A 23,612-nucleotide genomic window follows, 5' to 3' on the forward strand; every position below is an offset into this window, starting at 1 on the left:
TGGCATCAAAGTTAGGGTAGGAGTTCCAACTATGGTTCAGTGGTAACGAACCTAACCAGTATCCATGAGAACACAGGTTCGTTCCCTGGCCCCACTAGGTGGGTTAAGGATCCAGCATTGCTGTGAGCTGTGGTGTGGGTCACAGACTCGGCTCGGATCTGGTCTTGTGGTGGCTGTGGTGTAGACCGGCAGCTGCAGCTCTGATTCAACCCCTAGCCTGGGAACTTTCATATGCCATGGGTGTGGCCCTAAGGAAAAAAAAAAAAAGTTGGGGTAAAACAAATCTGTCTCTCTCTTTTTTTTTTCTTCCCAAAACCACACCCAATGACATGGAGAGCAAGAAACAGAAACCCATCTTGGGTAAAAACTAGAAATTGTACCCACTGGCTACAATATAGAATTTGAGATCAAAATTTCAAATTGGAGAAATTTGAAAGCTAATGATTTGCAGCAGGAGATGTTTATGAGGAGCCCTGTAGAATGTCTAAAGGGCTCCAAACTTAAGAGTAGGATAGAGAGGCAGATTGTAAAGGTGGGGAGATGCCGTTTTAATATCTGTACAAAGAGCAGTTTGGCCTTCAGGTCTACGCCCATATCTTAGGCACATTCTAAGAAGTTGGAGGAGGAGTTCCTGTTGTGGCTCAGGGGTAACAAACCTGACTAGTATCCATAAGGATGTGGGTTCGATCCCTGGCCTTGATCGGTGGGTTAAGAATCCGGCATTGAGGTGAGCTGTGGTGTAGGTCACGGACGCAGTTCGGATCTGGCATTGCTGTGGCTGTGGTGTAGGCTGGTAGCTACAGCTCCGATTGGCCCCCTAGCCTGGTAATTTCCATATGCTGCAGGTGTGGCCCTAAAAAAAGAAAAGAAAGACATTGAAAAGGAAGAACTCTGGACTCAGCCATCCCTGGTCTGGGGAAGCAACGAAGATGTGGTGTTGAGAACGGGACAAACTGAAAAGCTCTTTTGACATACTTGAAAAACAGGGCAATCACAAATCCAAAAGCTCTCGTGAATAGTGAGGTCCCTCCGCAGTCTTCCACTCTGGCTAGAGCTTATTCTTAACTAGTTTATTTAAAATCAAATAATTGGACAGCAGGATTTCTCTGAGAGCCTCCCAAGGTCTATATGGAGGATCAAATCTTACTGCGTGTGCCCCATTAATTTCACCTTATTTTTTTGTTTTGTTTTCTTTCTTTGTGTGTTTTTGACCACACTCAGGGCATGCATGCAGAAGTTCCCAGGCCAGGGATGGAACCTGCACCGTAGCAGTGGCAACACTGGATCCTTAACCTGCTGAGCCACTGGGGAACTCCTGCACCTTATTGCTTTAAAAGAACTTCTGCCTTTCCAATATTCTCAGTACACTTTGAACCTGTCCTACCCTGACTGACAGAGTTCTGTGCTCAATAGCTTCTTCCCTTCATTCTCCTTTTTTCCCCTCCATTTTGGCTCTTTTCAAATAGCTTTCCTTTCAGGGACGTTAGCCTCAGGAGGTATCTCCTTCTTTGAGCCAAAACAAGCCTTGACTCCGTCTCTCAAGGAACAGGCAATGTGGGTGTTGAGAAACCACTGGGCCAGGTTCTGGGAACAGAGGATGCTTCCTGACTCTGCTGTTGACTCAGTCTGTGACACTGGGCACGTTCCCCAACTCTTTTGTATAATGAAGGGATGGTCCAGGTGACCTTGAAGCTTCCACATTGTTCTGCCATTTTACAAACTAATGATTCAGAAAAGCACTTTTGAAGAAAAGCCCCCGTAGGCTGGGCCACCTCATCTCGTTTGATGAACTTCCTGTGACTAGAGGTTCCCCTCTGAATCGTTCAGCTGCATTTCAGCTCCGTCTTCTCCAGTTGCTGTGACCAGCTTCCAAAGCATCTGCTTCCCTAGCGATCGTGACGTATGCGTGTCCCCCAGTAGGTCTAATTATTCCTTCTCAATGTACATATGGAGAGACGTAGGCCCAAAGATGTGCCCAAGATCACAGAGTAAGTCCCTGGAGGGTCTCAGTAGTCTTTATCGCCAAGCCCTATACTCTTTTTCTTTATTTTTGAGTTTTTTCTTTTCCAGATTATGTAGTAGCTGCTGTAAGGGGCTGTCAGGTTCCTTTAGGATGAAGGCATTCCAGCCTCAGTTGCTGGGGTGTTGGCTGCTGACACAGCTGAGTCCCTCTGTGGGAAGTTCCCTGGGCAGAGTGAGCTGTTTCACCCAAGGTTAGTTACACCCCATTCATTCCCAGGGCAACCGGTATCCACTAACGGGTTGATGTTAAGGTGCAGAGGCCTAGAGACACCTCTGAAGCTCTGTCACAGCTCCAGAGCTCCCCAGGGGATTGGCTGAGCCTTTGTTGCCACTGCATCACAATTCCGCTTCTTCTCCCCAGCCCTGCTGCTCCTCTCTCACAGGTGTTGCTCCTCAGAACACGCCCCAGCAAACCTCCTGCACACAAATGTCTGCCTCTGAGACTGGTTCCTAAGAAACCTGACCTACAGAAGATTCTACGACATGATAATTGCCAAAGAAATTATTAATACTAAAAACTGCTCTCCAGGAGTTCCCACTGTGGCTCATCAGTAACAAACCCAACTAATATCTGTGAAGACACGGTTCGATCCCTTGGCTTCAGTCAGTGGGTTAAGGATCAGGCGTTCCTGTGAGTTGTGGTGTAGGTTGTAGACACGGCTCAGATCCCATGTTACTGTGGCTGGGGTGCAGGCTGGCATCTGCAGCTCTAATTCAACCCCTAGCCTGGGAACCTCCATATGCTGCAGGCACAACCCTAAAAAGCAAAAACAAAAAACAAACAAAAAAAAAACACTCTGCAAAAGACAATGTCAAGAGAATGGGAAGACAAGCCACAGACTGGGAGAAAATATTTGCAAAAGACACATCTAATAAAGGAGTATTATCCAAAATATACACAAAACTTAAAATTCAAAAGAAAACAGTGCTGTTTAAAAAACGGGCCAAAGACTTTAACAGACACCTCACCAAAGAAGATATACAGATGGCAAATAAGCATATGAAGAGAAATGCTTTATGTGCATTCCATCAGGGACATGCAAATAAAAGCGACAAGATACCAGTGCATTAGAATGACCAAAATCTGAAACTCTGACAACACAAAATGCTGAGGCGGAGGAGGAGCAACGGGAACTTCCGCACATTGCTGATAAGAATATGAAATGATGTGACCACTTTGGAAGACAATTTGGCAATTTCTTGCAAAACTGCACATACCGTTACCATAGAATCCAGCAACCATGCTCCTTGGTATTGACCCAAAGGAGGAGGAAACTTAAGTCCATACCCAAAAACTGCGCACAGATGTTTATGGCTGCTTTATTCATAATTGCCAAAACTTGCGAGCCACCAAGACGCCCTTCGGTAGGTGAATGGATAAATAAATTGTGCATCCAGACAATGGAACATTCTTGGGCTCTAAAAAGACATAAGCTATCAAAGCCATGGAAAGCCATGGAAGAAACTTAAATACATATTAAATTACTAAGTGAGAGAAGCCAATCTGAAAAGGCTTCGTACTGGATGATTCCAGCCAGCTGTATGACATTCTGGAAAAGACAAAACTGTGGAGACAATAAAAAGACCAGTGGTTGCCAGAGACGGGGAAGGGGGAGATGAAGAAGCCGAGCACAGAGGATTTTCAGGACCTTGAAAATACTCCGTACAATATTATAATGATGATTAGCTGTCATTGTACATTTCTCCAAACCCATGGAATGAACCCTTCTGTAAAGAATGGACTTTGGGTGATCATGATGTGTCCGTGAAGGGTCACTGACCACACAAAGGCCCCATTCTGGTGAGGGGTGTTGATGATGGGAGAGGCTGCGCCTGTGTATGAGAAATCTCTGGACCTTCTTAATTCTGCTGTGGACCTAAACTTCTCCAAAAAAAAAAAAAATGTTAAGTCTTTAAAAAAAAGAATTGGGTCATTGAAAGGAATTTCTGGACTCCTTAAATATTTTTAAATTCTATGATAAGAATTTCATTTTTTAAAAAAATGATCATTGGAGTTCCTGCTGTGGCACAAAGGGATCGGCGGCCTCTTGGGAGCGCTGGCAAGAAAGTTCGATCCCCGGCCCGCCCTGCATGGTGGGTTAAGGTCCAGTGTTGCTGCTTCGATTTAAGCTGGGATCTGATTCCCGGCGCATGAGTTCCATATGCCTCGGAGTGGCAAAAAAAACCCCAAAAAACAGTCAATGTCAAAAAACTGGAGAAGTGGAAAGAAAAAGGAAAAAACCTACCACCCCTTCTTCAGTGTGTGTTCTGTGTACAACCCAGGAATTTATCTCCTTTCAGGGTTTGGCTTCCTTCCCCTCCACCAAAGTGATCCGTAGGCTGAACTGTATTTCCCTGAGCCTGCTCGGTCTGGAATAGTCCTTGCTGGAGGTGAGAGAAGGATCCAGCAGGAGGGTCTGCTGAGGTCTTTGGCAGTCCACATTTCCCAGAATAATCCAGAGTAATCCAGAGTGGGCATTGATGCAACAAGGTTAGTCCACTTCCTGTGAATTGCAGATCTTTATTTGCCGGGTGAATTTTTTTCTTTTCTTTTCTTTTTTTTTTTTTTTTTTTTTTTTTTTTGGCTTTTTAGGGCTCCACCTGTGGCATATGGAGGTTCCCAGGCTAGGGGTCAGAGTTGTAGCTGTCGGCCTACACCACAGCCCCAGCAACGCCGAATCCTTAACCCCTGAGCAAGGTCAGGGAAGGAACTCACGACCTCATGGCTGCTAGTCAGATTCGTTTCCACTGCGCCACGACAGGAACTCCTGCCCGGTAAATATTGACTGGATCAGATGACAGACAGACTGAAGGATAAACAATTCTCGAATAGCATACCGTCTAAATCTACACAAAGGGAAACATTTTCCTAGACTGCCTGGAGTTTGCAAAGCCATCCTCGGCATCGGGGAGTTAGTTTGATGTTGTTTCACAAAGCAGCCCTTTGTTCCTTTGGAATTGTCACTCTTGAAATCTATGGGGAATAAAAACAGTTTATACAGAAAGCAAGCCAAGGCTTGCACAAAACCATGTGTCCAGACTTGCCCAAATTCTGAAGTGGGCCTCTGGCCTCCTCCCTGCTCTGTCTGGAGGGAAGGTGTGGCTTGTTCTTTCTGATGCAAGTGTCTATTTTCCTTGACACCGATTACACTGTATACAATTTCATATCCTTTTTTCTGGTTTACGTAATGACGCACTTTCCCAATGCCATGCAAACTTCATCAATATCTTGACCTTCCTGAGAGCAAGGGCCACGTCCAGCATTGCCGTGAGCTGTGATGTAGGTCGCACATGTGGCTCCGATCTGGCATTGCTGTGCCTATCTATGGTGTAGACCAGCAGCTGCAGCTTCAATTCGACCCCTAGCCTGGGGGTCTAACTCCACTGGATAAACCAGTAATTTCCATTTCTTGGTTTCTTTTCTTTTGGCGGCGGGGGGGGGGGGGGGGCACCTGTAGCATGTGAAAATTCCTGAGCCAGGGGGTTGTACCCACACCACTGCAGCACCTTGAGCCGGTGCAATGACAGTACCAGGTCCTTGACACACTGAGCCACCGGAGAACTCCAGTTCTTGGTGGTTTCCATTATAGATTATGTGTGTATGTAAATCCCTGTGCATGCATCATTTTTTCTTTATTGCAGATTCCTCCGTGTGGTCAGATGCCTAGAGGTGGAAGGTACCAAGTAAAAGGCTTTGGATATTTTTAAGGCTTCCAACACAAATCGTCCCCACTCTCTTCTTTCCCCAAAGCTTTCATGAACATCAGATGAGGCAGAGGCTACAAATGATCACGTTAAGAATTAACAGGGTTCTTGGGATTTCCATTGTGGCTCAGTGGTAACGAACCCAACTGGTATCCATGAGGATGCAGTTTTGATCCCTGGCCTCGCTTAGTGGGTTAAGGATCCAGCATTGCCGTGAGCTGTGATGTAGGTCTCACATGTGGCTCCGATCTGGCATTGCTGTGCCTATCTATGGTGTAGACCAGCAGCTGCAGCTTCAATTCGACCCCTAGCCTGGGAACTTCCATATGCCTCGGGTGCGGCCCTTAAAAGACAAAAATAAGGGGGGGATTTACAGGGATCCGGGCATATAGTCAGCCCTCGGGAATGCTCCCCTTCTTTGAAAAAGAGACACATCAGGCTTATGTAGAAAGACACACACAGGTGTACCTGTAAATATACAGACCTGCGATCCAATGCACCCATCCTCTGAATACTAACCTTCTCTCCTAGATAAAGTGTAAGCTCTCCTGCAGGTCTACAAACAGGCATGCCAAGCTTGTCAAACTCGAATATGTGCAAGAACCATAAGACGCAGATTCTGATTCAGCAGGTCTTGGATGGAGCCAGAGATGAGGTATTTCTGCAGCTCTCAGGTAGGCCGATGCTGCTGGTCTGAGGACCACACCATGAGTCGAAAGCAGGTATGCCACAAAGACACAACAGGCACACGGAAACACACAGGCCGGCGTAAGTAAAAACCCACATGTGCCTGTGAATTTGCAATTGTTCAGAAACACAGTAAGAAAGAGGAATCAGAACCCCAAGGGCATGGATCCACACTTCATGGGATAATTTGGTCTATTAATTAGCATTTGCCTGGAATCTACAAGGAGCCATGTTCTGGGAGTGCTAGGGCCGTGCTAGGTTGGGATGGGACAGAAAAGGGCAGGATGGGCCAGTCTGGACCTTCTCTCCATAAAATAAGTGCTGCTCCCGTGAAATGGAGCTTGGAGTCCTTCTAAACTCTCCAGTACAGATGCCCCTGGTACCTGGCAGCCTCCACTTCCCCAGTGCCTTAATAGCAGCAACCCCCACCCCCACCCCGCCATCTGCTCCAGCTTCCCAGATGCCCAAGGGTCAGAATTGCAGGGAGCATCACATGAACCCACCTGTGGTTATTTTTCCTTTTCCTAACAGTATCTTTTGTTAAATCGGATTTTTAAATTTACTGTAGAGAGTTCCCCTGTGGCTCAGCGGGTTAAAGATCCAGCATTGTCACAGCAGCGGCTCAGGTCACTGCTATGGTTTGGGTTCAGTCCCTAGCCCAGGAACTTCCACATGCCTTGTGCATGGCCAAAAGGAGACAAAAATGAAAATAAATTAATGAATGTAATTAAATTGACTGTAGACAAACTTATCAATCTTCTTTAGAGTTAGTATTTTTGTGTTCTCTTTTAAGAACTGTTTTCTATGTGGAAGTATTGTCCTGAATTACATGAGGTCACGAAAACATTATCCTGGATTACATTCTAAAATCTTTATGGGGAGTTTCCATTGTGGCGAAGCAGAAACAAATCCGACTAGTATCTATGAGGATGTGGGTTTGATCACTGGACTCACTCAGCGGGTCGGGGATCCGGCGTTGCCCTAAGCTGTGGTATAGGTTGCGGATGTGGCTCAGATCTGACATTGTTGTGGCTGTGGTGTAGGCCAGCAGCTGTAGCTCCGATTCGACTCCTAGCCTGGGAACCTCCGTATGCCATGGGTGAGACCCTAAAAAGCAAAAAAAAATAACAAAATTTAAAAATTAGATCTTTATGGTTTATACAGCAGAAATTATCACAACGCTGTTAAGCAACTATAAGTCGATAACTTTTTTTAAAAAGATGAAGAATAAAGAAAGAAAACTTTATGTTTTGTTTTTTATATTGTCTACAACCCACTTGGAATTGATTTTGCATTTGATGCGATGAGAGGTAGTGATCAAATGTCTCTTCTTTCTTCTTTTCTGAAACAATGGACAGGGATGTGGCTATTTTTCCTAGCACCACTTATTGAAAACACTGTTTTTTTCTTACGGGTTTGCAAGACAACCTGTGACATAAATAAAAGTCCTGCATATGTAGGAGACTGTTTGGGGGCTCTTTATTCTATTTTGTGCAGTTTCCAAATTATCCACTCTCTATTTAGATATTCTTTAATTTCTCTCAAAAAGTTTTGCTGTGGGAGTTCCCGTCGTGGCTCAGTGGTTAACGAATCCGATTAGAAACCATGAAGTTGAGGGTTCGATCCCTGCCCTTGCTCAGTGGATTAAGGATCCGGCGTTGCCATGAGTTGTGGCGTAGGTTGCAGATGCAGCTCGGATCCTGCGTTGCTGTGGCTCTGGTGTAGGCCATCGGCTACAGCTCCGATTGGACCCCTAGCCTGGAAACCTCCATATGCCGTGGGAGCGGCCCTAGAAAAGGCAAAAAAAAAAAAAAAAGTTTTGCCGTTTTCTACATAGAGGTCCTGCACATCTTTTCTTCATCTTATTTATAGCTATCTGATTTTCTTCTGCCACTGGAAAAAGTTTCCTCTTTAATTGTTTCTTTCTGGGGTATAGAAATATAATTAATTGTTTTTAATACTTGACTTCTTAAAAAATATTGATTTTTTTGTAGTCTGTGACTTTGCTACACTTTCCTATTAATTTTAACAATTTATCTTTAAATATTTTCAGACCTTTTTATAACTTTTTGCATAGTGACAGTTTTTAATTTTTCATTTCCAATTCTTATAATTTTATTTCTTTTACTTGTCTTAATGCACTGGCCAAACATCTAGTACAATATTGAAAAGACATGGTGAAAGCAAGCATCCTTGTCTTGTACTTGCTTCCAGAGGAAAAGTCCTCAACTTTTTGCTTTTAACTATCATAACTGCTTGAGTTTTTTTTAGCAGATACTCTTTAGCAGCTTGAGGAAGTTTCCATCTGTTCCGAGTTTGCTAAGAGTTTTAAACAAATGGCCATTGAATTTTTACTAAGTGTATTTTCTACAGTTATTGAGATGTTCATATTATTTTCTCCTTCATTATGTTAATGTTAAAATTCTATTGATTGCTCTTCTAATGCTAAAACTAACTTCTATTTCTTGGATAAACCCAAGGCGATCCTTATCCCTTTTTTATATTGTTTTATTCAGTTTGCTAATATTTTAAAATTATTTTTCTTCGATATTCATGAGTGAAAATGGCATGTAGTTTTCCTTTTCATGTTGTTCTTACTGCATATTGGTGTTAAGATTATGCTAGCCTTATAAAATAAGTTGGGAAGTAACTTTTAATTGTAATTTCCTGGGAATTTTTGGAAAAATTAACATATCTTCCTTTAATACTTGGTTGAATTGCCATCAAAACTATCCATGTCCAAATTTTTTCTTTTCACAAATTGAATTTCTTTAACACCTGTAGTAATATTCATGTTTCTTTTTGGTATTGTGTTAGTTTAATTTGTATTTTTCTAGTGAGAAGGTAAAATTAACCCAAAGTAAAAAACTCCGTCTACTGTTGTCTTTCACTGAGAAAATGTTTTATAAAATGTGATTATCAGAAACTATAACTGAAATTGCATCTGTAAGAATAAAACATCCTGGGAGTTCTGCTGTGGCTCAGAGCTAAGGAACCCGACTAGTATCCATGAGGTTTCGGTTTCGATCCCTTGCCTCATTCAGTGGGTTAAGGATCTGGTGTTGCTGTGAGCTGTGGTGTGGGTCGCAGATGTGGCTCAGATCTGGCGTTGCTGTGGCTGTGGCCTAGGCTGGCAGCTACAGGTCCAATTTGACCCCTAGCCTGGGAACTTCCATATGCTACATATGTGGCCCTAAAAAGACAACAAACTAGAAAGAATAAAACATCCCTGGGAGTTCCCTTGCAGTTCACTGGGTTAAGAATCAAGCGTTGTCACTGATGTGGCTCAGGTTCCATCCCTGGCCCCAAAACTTCTGCATTCCACAGGTTCGGCCAAAAATAAAAGAATGAAACATCCCATTTTTACCTGAAGGATCTGTTATTTTAACATAGGGAGGCACACTTGATTCATTTCCTAGGCACAAATCTTCCACTAAGGGATTTTTTTCGTTTTTGTTTTTGTTTTTTTGCTCTTTAGGGCTACACCTGCAGCATATGGAAGTTCCCAGGCTAGGGGTCCAGTCGGAGCTTCAGCTGCCAACCTACACCACAGCTTGCGGCAAGGCCAGATCCTTAACCCACTGAGCGAGGCCAGGGATCGAACCTGCAGCCTCGGGGCTCCTAGTTGAATTCGTTTCTGCTGCGCCACAACAGGAACTCTGAAATAAGGGGTTTTTTTTTTTTGTTTGTTTGTTTGTTTTTTTTTTTAAAAAACACATTTCGCATTTATCTTAGCCTTGTAGTTTCCAAGAAGACAGATCCCCGAGTTCACTTCACAGTCTGATCTGATATTGATCTAATGACTGCTGTTTTGCTTTGAGCCTATCAAAATTCTGCTTTGTTTAAATTTCACCCAAGCTCTACCCTTCCCTCAAATCATAAATAGCTCTGTCTTCACCTTTGTTGAGATGCTTCCATTTTTTCCTTAGTGTGTGGTTCATTCCCTCATGCAATGACCTACCTTTATGAGACCACAAGTCTGCACATGGTCATTAACACTGACCAGACTGGGCAGCAGGCATTTTTCTCATTCACCTTAATTGTTAAGTGTATTGACATGCTATTGTTCACACTGCTTTATGGGCTCAGTAGCTCTAGGACCTGTAGTATTGTGTGGACACCAAGGCGAAGACCATTGGGAGGCAACTTGGAAGGTGGCTAAAGTGAATAAAATAAAATGGGGAGTTCCCGCTGTGGCTCAGCCAATTAGGAACCTCACATAGTGTGCATGAGGATGTAGGTTTGATCCCTGGTGTAGCTCACTGGGTTAAGGATCTGGTGTTGCTGTGTGGGTTGCTGCAGTGTGGGTTGCAGAGGTGGCTTGGATCCCATGTTGCTATGGCTGCAGCTGGCACCTGCGATTCTGATTCAGCCCCTAGCCCAGAAAATTCCATAAGCTACATGTGCAGCTGTCGAAAGCTAAAAAAATAAAATAAAATAAAATAAGATGGATGAAATTTAAAAGAATTGGATGGCTCATAAAATAAATTAAATGGCTCTCCCTCTTTTTCCTCTTCGCTGACATGGTTAATTTCTTACATCTAGTTGCTGGTCTTGGAATATCGGTTAAAAGCAGCATGGAGTATTTTCTTAGACCAGGGACATTTTCCAGGAAAGGACTGAATTACAATTTTGTCTTCTTTTAAAAAATTGTTATCTAATTAAGTTCTCTGTTTCCTTTAGAATTCATACAGCTCTGAAAAATGTGGAGCAAAGTTCTCTGCTTGGCCCTACCTCCAGGAATTCCAGCTCTTGTTACTCTTTCTGCTCCAGTGAGTCAAGAACAATGTCATTCTCACATGGTGCTGGCCAATGGCTTGCTATCAACAGGACCCACCAGGACAGTACTCTTTCTGTTGGGAAAGGAGGTCTCATGCATGCATCCCCCACTGCAAAAGAACGGGCCTTGGACTTGGAATACTTATTTAAAAGAGCCCACACAGCTTGTGCCAAGCTTATCGCCATGTGTGCAAGTATCTCTCCCTGTTTCAAGCTCAGTGCTTACTCCTTGGTTTTATGTAAGCATGTGTCCTCTGGCCTTCGGCCAAGTCCACGACTGCACCTGCCCTCAGGGGGATGGGATCCTTCTACTTTGGCATGAGAGCCACGTGTGTAGGTCAACTGCCCTGCATCAGCTGCCAGAAGAGACTCGCTGGCCATGGGAGGTCAAAGCCCACTGTGGAAGCATCTCTGTGTAAGTGAAGCATTGTTGCCTCCAATGCTTGACTATGTTGTGCTTGGAGATTCTGACACCAACACACAATGGGCAGAGGTGTTTGGAGTCCTCCCTCGGGACCAACAATCGGTGCACATTGTTCTGCTCAACACCCATTCTAAGGTAGAAGAAAGAGTGTCTTGGGAGAGAGAAGACATGAAGGAGGCTCAAGATTATCACGGAAGGCAAGCATCCACCATTTGGGGGGAACCTGCTGTGACCTGGTAACCTTGCTACTCATGCTGCATTGTGTACCCCGATACTCCAGCACTGTGAGAAATTGATTTCTATCCCCCCTTTGCAGTTCAAGAGATCAAAATGTAGGAAATAAAGTCATTTGTCCCAAATCACGGAGCCAGTCTTTTCAGACTCACGGTGTAAATTCACGTCTGTCCGGTCCCTCCGCCTCTTCCTACCACGTCAGGTCTGTAGGACAGAGCCCTCTTATCCAGACATCCCCCATCCTCTCCCCCCAACTCATAGTCCCCAGTGAACCACAGAAGCCAGATGTACAGAGAGAAATATGCTTATTTATTGATGCACCAATCAACAGGCATGTCCTGGAAGCCTACAGGGTGCTGAGATGTTCTGCAAAGTAGATGGTGGTGGTAGAACCAAGTCTTTATCACGGCCTGCCCCAGGGATCCACGTCTGGGAGTGGAAATGGAATTCCCAGACAGCACAAAGTAGGAATCCAGAGCCTCTTCTAAATGGCAGGAATCAGGCTGTGAGAGACAATGAGATCAGCATTTAATTGAGGAACCAGGCAACTCATCTCCACATTCCCCTCCCCACCCCCAGAAACTCCCTGACACAGAGGAAACAGCACGATGCTGATAGAGTTGAATGAGTCTTGGTACCAGGAGGCTGAGTTCAAGTCTCTATTATAAAACTCAAAAGCCAGAGCATTGACTGATACTTTGGACTTTGACGCCAGACAGTATCCTGGAAATAAACTTCTAATACATACTTGGTGCACCGTGCTTTTGATAACGCATTTTCAATTCATTATGTCCATTTTGCAGATAAGAAAACTGAGATTCAGAGTCACTTATCCAAGGGCCTTTCCTCAGAGGGGCTGGGATAGAATCAAAGTCATGAGAGATCCTATGGAAATCCTTGCCTCGGGGCCTGGGGAAGAATGCTCTTGAAAGGCAAGGAAGTCAGGCAGAGGCTCCGCTTGAAGTGGGATCAGGAGTCCCCCTGTTTATATGCCCAAAAGTCCAGAGGGTTGAGCTTGAGAGCTGGAGGGGGGAGAGGTCAGCCTGCCCCAGCCCCTCCTTACCTTTCACAGGGGTGAGGCAGACTTTCCCGCACATGCTCTTGCAGCATTTTAAGTCACCCAGGCACTGGCTGTCTGTCTTGCAGTGATTGGGGGGGTTGAGCATCATACACTGGCCATAGACCACTGGACACTTCCCAGGCTTCACCTTAACTGGTGAGAGCAGAGTCATGGATTACAAGCCTTGCACCTGCCACACCAGCCCCCTGCTTCTGGGCCCAGCCCCTGCCCCAGCCAGAGCGTGGAGAATCATTACCTTCCATCCCCAAGACCACCATGTTCTTCCTGCAGGTACCCCCTGAAAGTAGGATCTGGCTTTCCCCTGATACTGGGCCCCCAGTCAATGCAGGTGACTGGTTGCCCAGTGCTGACTGGTTGGGTGGTGGCCAACTGCCTGGTTATCTGAATGACCAGATGACTATTATCTGAAAAACTGACTCTCTTAGCAGACTGACTGCTTCACCAGCCAAATGGTAAATTCCTGTCTGGGGCAGTCTGACTCCCTGACAAACTTGGCTCAACAGTTCTTGGCAAGGAGGCAGCTTGGCAGGTCCCGACTCTGACCCCCTCGAAGCTGTGCCCTTCGTCTCACCCCTCTCCATCCGTTCTTCCAACTCCTCACCTGGGTTCGTGATAGCAACAGGGTTCAGGCATTTGATTCCGCAAGTATCTCGGCAACATTTCTTCTTGTCTGGACACTGCCAGTCACTTGTGCACTTGGGTTTCTCATATCTAAGGCACTGGACAATTTTTCTAGGAGGGCAGGCTCCCCCTTTCAAAGCTTTTGAAGAGAAGTTCAAGAGTTTGGAAGGGGGCTGGGTGTTGAGTAGCCATCACAGCTCCAGGACAAAGCACTGCCTCCCAGGAGTAACCCTCACCCAGACGCGACTGCCCACAAAGTCCAAAGGGACTGATGTTGACAAAGAGTAAGTGACAGGCTCGATGAAACCACATACATGGTCAGGAGAAAAGCACAGGGCTTCCAGCCAAGGCTTCCGGCCCCAAGGAAAAGCAAGTCTACAGAGAGGCAGAGAGGCCGGCTGAGCATGATGGAGATGGAGGGACATAAAGATAAATGGAACCAACGGGGCAGGTGGAGAGCTCGAGCCAGAGGCAGGAAAACAGAGACTCATGGAGAGAATCAGAGAGAGTGAGAGTGATGGCTGGAGAACCACAGATGGGGTGATGGGAGAGAAAGAGAAATAGGAACAGAGAAGGAGACCTGGCCAAGGTAAAGGAAGCATTTCCAGGAGTTGCCATTATAGCTGAGCTCAGCGGAAACGAATCTGACTATTTATCCATGAGGATGCGGGTTCGATCCCTGGCCTCGCTCAGTGGATTTAGGATCCGGCATTGCCCTGAGTTGTGGCGCAGGTCGCAGATGCGGTTCGGATCTGGCGTTGCTGTGGCTGTGGCGTAGGCTGGCGGCTACAGCTCCGATTCGACCCCTAGGGTGGGAACGTCCATATGCCGTGGATGTGGCCCTAAAAAGACAAAAAAAATTTAAATTAAAAATTTTAAAAAAGAAGCATTTCTAGTTGCTCCGAAGGCCACACAGAGACCTTGGAGCCCAGATGGACTTGAACATCTCCTCAGGGACGTCTCCTCCAACTCAGCTGAGAGATTAGCAGGTAGAGAAGGGGACATCCCCACACCACCAGGAGCCCCCACCTCTGACCCTGCAACCAAGATCATACCAGGGTGACTCCAACTCACCATTTTCAGCACCTTCCACGGCCCAAGGTGCCAGGATTCCCAGGGCAAGAAGCACGAAGGGCAAGAGGCCACTGGACTTCATGGCGAGGACAGGGGTAGCTCTGATGGCCAAACCTCCCTGTTTATACCTTCACTCGTGGGTGTGGCTTCACAGGCATTTCCTCGGCCCCTCCCAGCTTTGATGGCATAAGCAGGAAGTTCAGCCAGAGATCAGGAAACCTGATACCAGAATCAGTGGCTCTTTCCGGTCCCAGGCAAGATTGCCAGGCCAACAGAGTAACTACCAGGGAAGAAACAGAAAAGGCTGGCCTGAGAGATGTCACCAGGCTGATCAGGAGGCCATCTCAGGTGTCCATCTGAACTCGGAACATGGAGGGGCCCCAGGGCCCTTGGTGGAGATGGAGGTCAAAGGTCAACTGCAAAGCTGCTGCTTAGATCTGGGTTCTCAGCTGAGGCGTTGCGCAATGCACCCCTAATTCTCTCACTCCTGGGCTCCCATGAAATTGTGAAACTCTCTACGGATTGCTCAACGCAATTTCCTTATCAAATTTCAGATGACACTGAGATAGGCTGGGACCTAGAACCTGGGACTCTTTGTGAGTGGTAAGATTCATGGGTTAGAAGCCTTGCACCTTCCACCTCAGCCCTGGACAAACTTCTCCAGAAGCAAGAGAATACAAAGAAACTGCAAGGGATTAAAAATAATTGTGCATGTGCCTTTGGGGCAAACTATAAACAGCAAGAAACAAAAAGACCAAAAACCCAACTGCCACTTCTGAGGTGTTGGGAGCAAAGGCACATACATGATCCTTGCACACAGCATCGAGGGTGGGCAGACCCCCTAAGCCACTCCTCTGGCCTGATCCTCTGGACTTGCCCCACTTGAACCCCATTTAAGGGACCAGCTCAATGCCCCAGCAAGGGAGAAAAGGAAACTTACTTATCTTCAATTCCTTATGCTGCAGATGAGTCCCAGGAAAGCCTTGCCTGAATTTCTCTTCTGGCACCTTCCTGTAATAAGGAAGAACAAGTCTGACTCCATATTTTATCTGATCCTTTTACTTTAATCTTACTTCAAGCTTTGTCTTCCTGGTTTTGCACCTTTTGCAAAAGGATGTTGCCTATAGCTTGAAATATATAGGATAGCAAAGTCTCAAGGCTATGACCTTTAAGAGTATTACATTTAAAGATAAAAAATTGCAGAAGAGAGAATAACATTTGTTTTGTTGGAGGTTTACAGAAACATCATGACTTGACTGTGAGCTGACCTAAGTGGACAGCTGCAAGAACAAAGGATTTCTGCACCAAGAAGTTTCCAGCAACTAACCACACCCCTGCTTCCCCTCCCCTTTGGTGTATAAAAGAAGCTTAAAGTCTGACTTAGAGCAGATGGTTCTTTGAGACTAGTCTGCCTTCTTCTTGGTGGGCTGACCTTCCAATTAAAATCACTATTCCTTGTCCCAACAACCCATCTCCCGATGAATTGGCCTGTCATGCTGTGTGACAAGCAGAAAGAGCTTGGCCTCAGTAACATGATCAATTTCCTTTGATTAAATCATTCAAGAACCTGAGTTCATAACCGCATAGCCTTCAACCAACAGAAATGGATCTCCCCCAAATAGCAACCCTGTTCTCTCTCCAGTGCCTATTCCATACCTGATACATAGAAAGTTCTCATAAAACAATTGTCAAATAAAAGGTGCAGAAGGAAGAGCTCTGCCTTCAGCAAATCTCTGTGGAGCTCAGTTTTCCCAACTGTGAAATGGGATGACCCTAACAAATCAGGCTTCTCAAAGAGTCGTGAGGTTCTGAGTGTGAAAGGACTCTGAAAGGAATAAATAAATAATTTTTCTTACGTCTACAGAGAATGGAAATCTGAGCTAAAAGGGCAGAGTGCCTCACGAGTCACTGTAATCAAGATTTAGGGATAGTGTGTGATTTGAGATGTCACAGGAACGCTTCCCACACCCAGCCCCCTACAGATTTCACGGTCCCCAAGAGAAGAATGATGGCTGCCATGTGGTAAACCTATTCTGTGTGCTACACAGTCTGTCTCGATTGCTTCTAATTGTCAAGAGAGTAATCATTCTCTCTAGAATCCAAGCCAAACTTGTCCAACTGCAAAGCCCAAACTCTTGCCTCCGTATCAGAGAACTTCCTGATGCTTGGAATTTCCCCAGTCACTCTTCAAAGTGGAGGTTTATGGCAATTCAAATAGACATGAGAGAGTCTATTTGTAAAGTATCCTCCAGAAAGACAGGCAGCTGATCTCTCCATGCAGAAGTGACTCAATGGTTTAAGTTTTGATGGGAAAAGAAAACGAGGAAAATTAGCAGGCATCAGGTAGCTACTATGTGCCTAGGGCTTTCGCTCCTGGCTGGCACACTCGGTAAGGCAAATAAGAGCAAGAGGAAACATCTGACTTCCACCAGTTGGGACCATCACTGTCGGGTGAAAGAGCTTGGCTTAGGTTCAGGATTCTGGTTCTCGCCTACACCACCTTGGGGACAATTTGATTCCACTCACCCAGGCTCGAGAGTGGAGGATTCAGCCACACTTCCCATTTCTCTTTCTTCCTATCTTCCTCAATGCCACACTTGAGAGAGTATTTTCAGTTTTCTAAATACGTTCTTCTTGAAGAGTGAAAGGGAGAAAGCTCCAGCTAGAGTTTTCTGTGATTGATTAAAAAAGCCAAAGAAGAGTCTTGTGATCAATTAGCAATGTCTGCCATGGACACCATAGGAGGGTAATGATAGTGTATGATCATTTCTGTCCTTTTATATGTTTGGTTCTAAGTCTTCAAATCATAGACTCTTAAGATTAAAAGGGATCTCAGAGGTCATCTAGACCAGGGGTCAGCAAACAAAAGCTTCAGGACCAAATCCAGACAGCTGCCTGTTTTTCTAAACGACGTGTTATTGGAACCCAGCCATTCATTCATCTGTTTGCGTATTGTCTGAGGCTACTTTCTCACTACAATGGGATAATTGCACAGTTGTGGCAAAGATCCAAATTAGGCTTTAGACAAAGCCTAAAATATTTATTATCTGGCCCTTCACAGAATATGTTGGCTGACTCTCGACCCAGACCCAGCCTCCAGCTGGCAGCAAGAGACTGAGGCCCCCAGGAGAAGTACAAGTCCAAAGCCAAATAATGAGTTATTACACAATAATAGATAGAGCTTTTCTAAAACTGGTTATTCTCATGCTGATCCCCAGACCCTGTTTGATAAGTAATGGGTGGACACTTCCCCTCCTAACCCGAACTTAACCCAAGATTAATTCACTCAGCCTACTTCACATACCCTGTATGGCCTCTAGAAATACTACGGACTTTTTTTTTTTTTTTTTTTGTCTTTTTAGGACCACCTCTGCAGCATATGAAGTTTCCCAGGCTAGCGGTTGAATCGGAGCTGTAGCCACTGGCCACAGCCACAGCCACACCAGACTGGAGCCATGTCTGCAACCTACACCACAGCTCACAAGAACACTGGATCCTTAACCCACTGAACGAGGCCAGGGATCGAACCTGCATCCTCATGAATACTAGTCAGATTCGTTTTCTGCTGAGCCACGATGGGAACTCCCTACAGACTCATTCTTTCATTCAGTTCATTCAAAAAAAAAATTGATAAATTCACATTGTGTGCCAACTATTGTGCTAGGCCCTCAGGCTACAATCAAGAAGACACACAGAGGCAATATCACGTGGTCATTATGAACCTAAACTTGAGAGTTCCCACCATGGCTCAGCAGGTTAAGAACCTGACCAACATCCATGAGGATCCCTGGCCTCACTCAGTGGGTTAAGAATCCGTGAGCTGTGGTATAGATTGCAGATGTGGCTTGGATCTGGCGTTGCTGTGCTGTGGCCGGTGGGGCACATCAGAGCTACAGCTGCTGGCCTACACCACAGCCACAGCAACGCCAGATCTGAGCCACATCTGCGACCTATACCACAGCTCACGGCAACAACAGATCCTTAACCCGCTGAACGAGGCCAGGGATTGAACACACGTCCTCATGGATATTAGCCAGGTTCGTTACCACTGAGTCACAGTGGGAACTCCCCCCATATCATCTATTTAATGCCAGTTACATCATTGTCCCCAAGGCTGTATGGTCCATTATGGACCCTCAGTACTGGCTTCCAGTGACTGTCTCAAAGGTTGTCCTTGTTGCGGATCATGAATGCAGCCAGAAGGAAAGGGGCCTGAGTTGTGGGATGGGACCTGGGGCACTGGAAGGGTCGGATTCTCCCTGTGAGTGTCCCCATGCCTAGGGGAAGCAACATCAAGTGACAGGTAAAAACCACCGCGGACAGATCACAAAAGAAAGGCGAAGTTTGCTTGGGTGTTTTTCACTACCTTTAGCAGCACTTTTTTCCTGCTTTGAATGAAGGCCCCCACATTTCCACTTTGCCCTGGGCCCCAAAGACTGTGTAGCCAGCCAATCCTGGGGGCGGTCATGGGTGAAGTGAGAAAAGAGGTCCAGTCACACAAGAAATGTGTGCTTGGGAGTTCCCTGGTGGCTCGGCGGGTTAAGGATCTAGCATTGTGACTGCTGTGATTAGGCCCAGGAAGTTCTGCATGCCATTAGTGTAGCCAAAAACAAAAGGGGAAAAGTGTTGCTGTTCCTAATCCTGCGCGACTACAGATTGACCCAAGAGTGATACCTTTGTATGGCATCATATATTGTAACGAGACATAGTTACAGTCATTTGAAATAAGTAAAAATATCAAATCACCATGTTGTGTAACAGGAACTCACGTGGTGCTGCAGGGCAATAGACTTCCAAAGCAAACAAACTCATAGAAAAGGAGATCAGAAGAGTTCCCTGGTGGCCTAGTGGTTAAATTCTGGCATTAGCACTGCTGTGGCATGGGCCACTTGGCCCAGGAGCTGCTTTCTGCATGCCATAGGTGCGGCCAAAAAAAAAAAAAAAAAAGAAGAAGAAGAAGGAAAGAAAAGAAAAAGAGATCCGATTTATGGTTACCAGAGGTGGGAGATGGGGGAGGAGAAGGTGGACAAAGGCAGTCAAAACATACAAACTCCAAGTTATAAGATAAATAAGTACTGCGGATATAATGTAGGACATGGAAATATAAATATAATAACAATACTACATGTACGTTATGCGAAAGAGGGTAAATCCTGAGTTCTCATCACAAGGAAAAATACGTTTTTTTCTTTAATTGTATATGAGATGATGGATGTTCACGAAATTTATTGTGACAATCATTGTATGATGTATGTAAGTCAAATCATTAAACTTAAACTTGGACTGTCAATCACACTGGGCGGGGGGACGGACTCAGAAGAACAATCAGAGGCCAAAAAAAAAAAAAAAATTCCATTGGAAATGCCCCGTGGCATTGCCAAGCTATGGTCCCATAGGGTGACTGCTATGGATGCCAGCAATGAGGGGGAAATTCAAGGGAGGAAAGAGTCCCAATAAATCATCTATACTTTAATAATAATAATAATAAAATGAAAAAAAAGCTTTAAAAAAAAAAAGAGCCGCAAAAGAGAGAAAGCAAGACCAGGACCCAGACAGGTCCCAGGCCAGGCTGGAGGGGCTCTGCCCCTGTGGCACCTCTGCCCCTGGCTGGTCCCAGGCCGCTGAGGGAAAACAAATGATTGTGAGGAAGGGGCTCCAAACACACCTGAGCTCTGAGGTGTGAGGCCCAGGGCAGGAGCCCTCATTGCCTGGGTCTAAGGGATACCAACATCTTTGCAGTCTCTCCACATTGAGAGTAGGAGACATCTTTGCCCTTAGCTCAAATGCACTGTTTCTCGGTCTCAAAACAAGAGCAAAAACCCTGTCCGAATCTGTAAATCAGGCGACGAAGGATCTTACAGCTCCTCCTGTATGAGTGAGGCAGCCACTGCTCTTCTCTGTGCCTCTGTTCCTCCGTCTATCCCAAGAGGATAACTGTGAGCTAAGAAACCAGGCCGCCCTGCTTCCTCTCAGGCCATAAACACACCCAAGAGCCTCAGCCCATGTTCTGACACCTGCAGTTGTCTTTATATCTTAACTTGACCTATTCCCGCAAATGAAACATGCAAAATATTCAGTCATGACCCAAGCAGAGTAGGAATGCAGAAGCCAGGAGGCCAGGAGAAGTATCCAGACGTGGTGCTGATGATATCCAGGAAGGCCACCCCTGAGTGGGGACAGAAAGAGCAAACTGAGGACGAGAAGGAAACGAGGGAGGGCCAGGGCTTGGTCGCTCACCTCTGGAGACCCATGGGCGACAGGTGTGGCCCCAGGTATCCCCACACCTTAGAGAGAAGCATATAGCCTAACCACTTCCTGCTTAGTCCTTCCCCACCCCAGAAAGTTCAGATTATACAAGGTTTGAATTTATTCCCCAACCGTTCATCATATTTCTAATAAAACTGCGGAGGGTGTACGATTCTTTGTTTTTTTTTAGGGCCACACTCATAGCATATGGAAGTTCCCAGGCTAGGGGTCAAATCGGAGCTGCAGCCGCTGGCCTACACCACTACCACAGCAACGTGGGATCTGAGCCGCGTCTGTGACCACACCACAGCTCATGGCAACACTGGAGCCTTAACCCACTGAGTGAGGTCTGGGATTGAACCTGTGTCTTCATGGATCCTAGTCAGATTCATTTCTGCTGAGCCAGGATGGGAATTCCTCTTTAAAAAAAAAAAAAGTGTGGCCGAGACAGGCAGTGGCTGGATGTGGGATCCAGTCCCCAGACTGGATCAAACCTGGGCTCCAGCAGTGAAAGCGCCAACTCCTAACCACTAGACAACCAGGGAACTCCTGGTGTATTATCCTTTTAGGATCAGATTTGAGTGGGAAGCTCCCAGGTAAAGCAGAATCTAAGCAAAGGTGAAAAATATCCATCCGTGGAAGAAGTAGCTGGAGGAAATAACCAAAGCGGTAGATTTCAAATATCTTCCTACCTGTGCGCATCTAAGAGGGGGTTCATGTACCAAACGGGGCTCTGCAATTTGTTCCTTGAAAGGCTGAGTGTCCTCCTAAAAGAAGACAGTCATTTACCACGAGATTAAGGAAACAGGTTGAGGAAATGCTTAGCAGTCTCGTGAGACAAAAAGAAAAGCAAATGTTTGTTGGACATTAAGGAACCGTGAGCCAGACTCTCTGTGGAAGAAAACAAGACAAAGGAAAAAGGAATTATTTTTCTTTGCAAGGCCCCGCCTGCGGCATGTGGAAGTTCCTCTGCCAGGGGTCGAATTGGAGCTGCAGCTGCCAGCCTACGTCACAGCCACGGCAATGCAGGATCCAAACCACATCTGGGACCTATGCTGCAGCTTGCAGCACCACCAGATCCTTAAACCACTGAACGAGGCCAGGAATCGAAACCGCATCTTCACTCATGCACTCGATGCTGGGTTCTTAACCCACTGAGCCACAATGGAAACTCCAGGAAAACTGAATTTTTTTAATTTTTTTATGTGTGAGGAAAACTGAATTTTTAAAAATTTAATTTGATTTTTATTTTCTGTTGAAGTATAGTTGATTTACAGCGTTGTGTTAGTTGCAGGTGGACAGCAAAGTGATTCAGTTAAGCATAAACATATATCCATTCTTTTTCAGATTCTTTCCCCATATAGAAAGTTTTTTTTTTTTTCTTTTCTAGGGCCATACCCGTGGTATGTGGAGGTTCCCAGGCTAGGGGTCTAATTGGAGCTGTAGCCGCCGGCCTACGCCACAGCCACAGCAACGCCAGATCTGAGCCTCATCTTTGACCTACACCACAGCTCACTGCAATGCTGGGATCCTTAACCCACTGAGCAAGGCCAGAGATCGAACCCACAACCTCATGGTTCCTAGTTGGATTCGTTAACCACTGAGCCATGACAGGAACTCCTAGAAAGTTTTTTTTTTTTAAACCCTGAATTTTAAAACTCTGTCCAGTGTTTTCCAAACCACCAACACTTACATAAAGGGCACTCAATTTCTGGTACCGCATTCATCCAGTTTGGAATCTAGATGAAAGCAGTTCTCTCCATGAAGTCCAGATAAGCTTCTTTATAGACTTTACAGATTAAATAAGTTCAGTAATTTTAAAGAAGTTTAACAACTTCTAATGTACTCAACATAAAATGGTAGAATGAGAACAGAATAACTACAATAAAAAAACCCCTCCTATTTACAAAAGAGAAAAATATGAAGCAACATTCAGGGGGTCACTGGTCCACAGGACACATTGTATATCCAGTAATACAGGGACGTGGGGACTTCCAACCTGGTGCTGCAGTGACTTCCTTGTTCAGTGACCGTGGCTTATCCAATTCTGCTCTCTGGGAGTCTCTCCTTTGCCCAGTGTTTCCCACGGCTGTATCGCAGAGAAGTATTGCAGAGGATGTATCTTTTCAAGAGTTCACTTCGTAAGGGTGCGGCAGGACATCCGTATGGATATGAACAATCAGTGCCCATTGTTGGAGAGGCTTGGGTTTCTTGTTTAGCTGACTCCTGGTCTGCTTGCTTCAGATAAAAGCATAAACTAATAACCATAGTCAGAGATCCTGCAGAGTCATGTTTGTCTTTTATGTACTCTGCTCAACCCTAAATGTACACTTTTAATCTGAAGATGCATACCTAATTTAATTTTGAACATTTTCTTCTTTTTAACTCTTTAAATATGGCTTCTCTGCCATTCTCTCCATTCTCCTTCTAGAACTTCCACTAGTTATTAATTATATCTCCTATTTACAGCCCCCTTGTCTTACCTTTCTCTCATATTTTTCTCATCATCTCTCTGTTCTGTGTTACAGGTGATTTCCTCAGTACTATCTTCCAATTCACTAATTTTTCTTCCACCTGCACTCAATCTAGACTCCATTTTGTCTAATTAGTTCTTTTGAAGTTTGGAATTATCTAAGTATCTGCTTCTGAATGTACTGTTGGTACATACAATCTCAAAACAGTTAAATTCTCTGTCACTGAGAAATAGGTGATGACTCCCAAACTTTGAAAAGAACTCAC

At 45.3% G+C, this 23,612-nt stretch overlaps 1 protein-coding gene across 1 annotated transcript; it reads right to left on the reverse strand.

The window, feature by feature from the left end:
- Nucleotides 12,141-14,701, reverse strand: SLPI (secretory leukocyte peptidase inhibitor; the record flags this gene model as incomplete). Its single annotated transcript, NM_213870.1, is given in 5 exon segments — nucleotides 12,141-12,354; nucleotides 12,915-13,064; nucleotides 13,534-13,692; nucleotides 14,628-14,660; nucleotides 14,663-14,701. Coding segments are annotated over 4 exon segments (347 nt in total), but the record flags the coding sequence as incomplete, so codon positions are not given.

Source organism: Sus scrofa, chromosome 17 (assembly GCF_000003025.6).
Source record: "Sus scrofa isolate TJ Tabasco breed Duroc chromosome 17, Sscrofa11.1, whole genome shotgun sequence".
In the NCBI taxonomy this organism is placed as follows: domain Eukaryota; kingdom Metazoa; phylum Chordata; class Mammalia; order Artiodactyla; family Suidae; genus Sus; species Sus scrofa.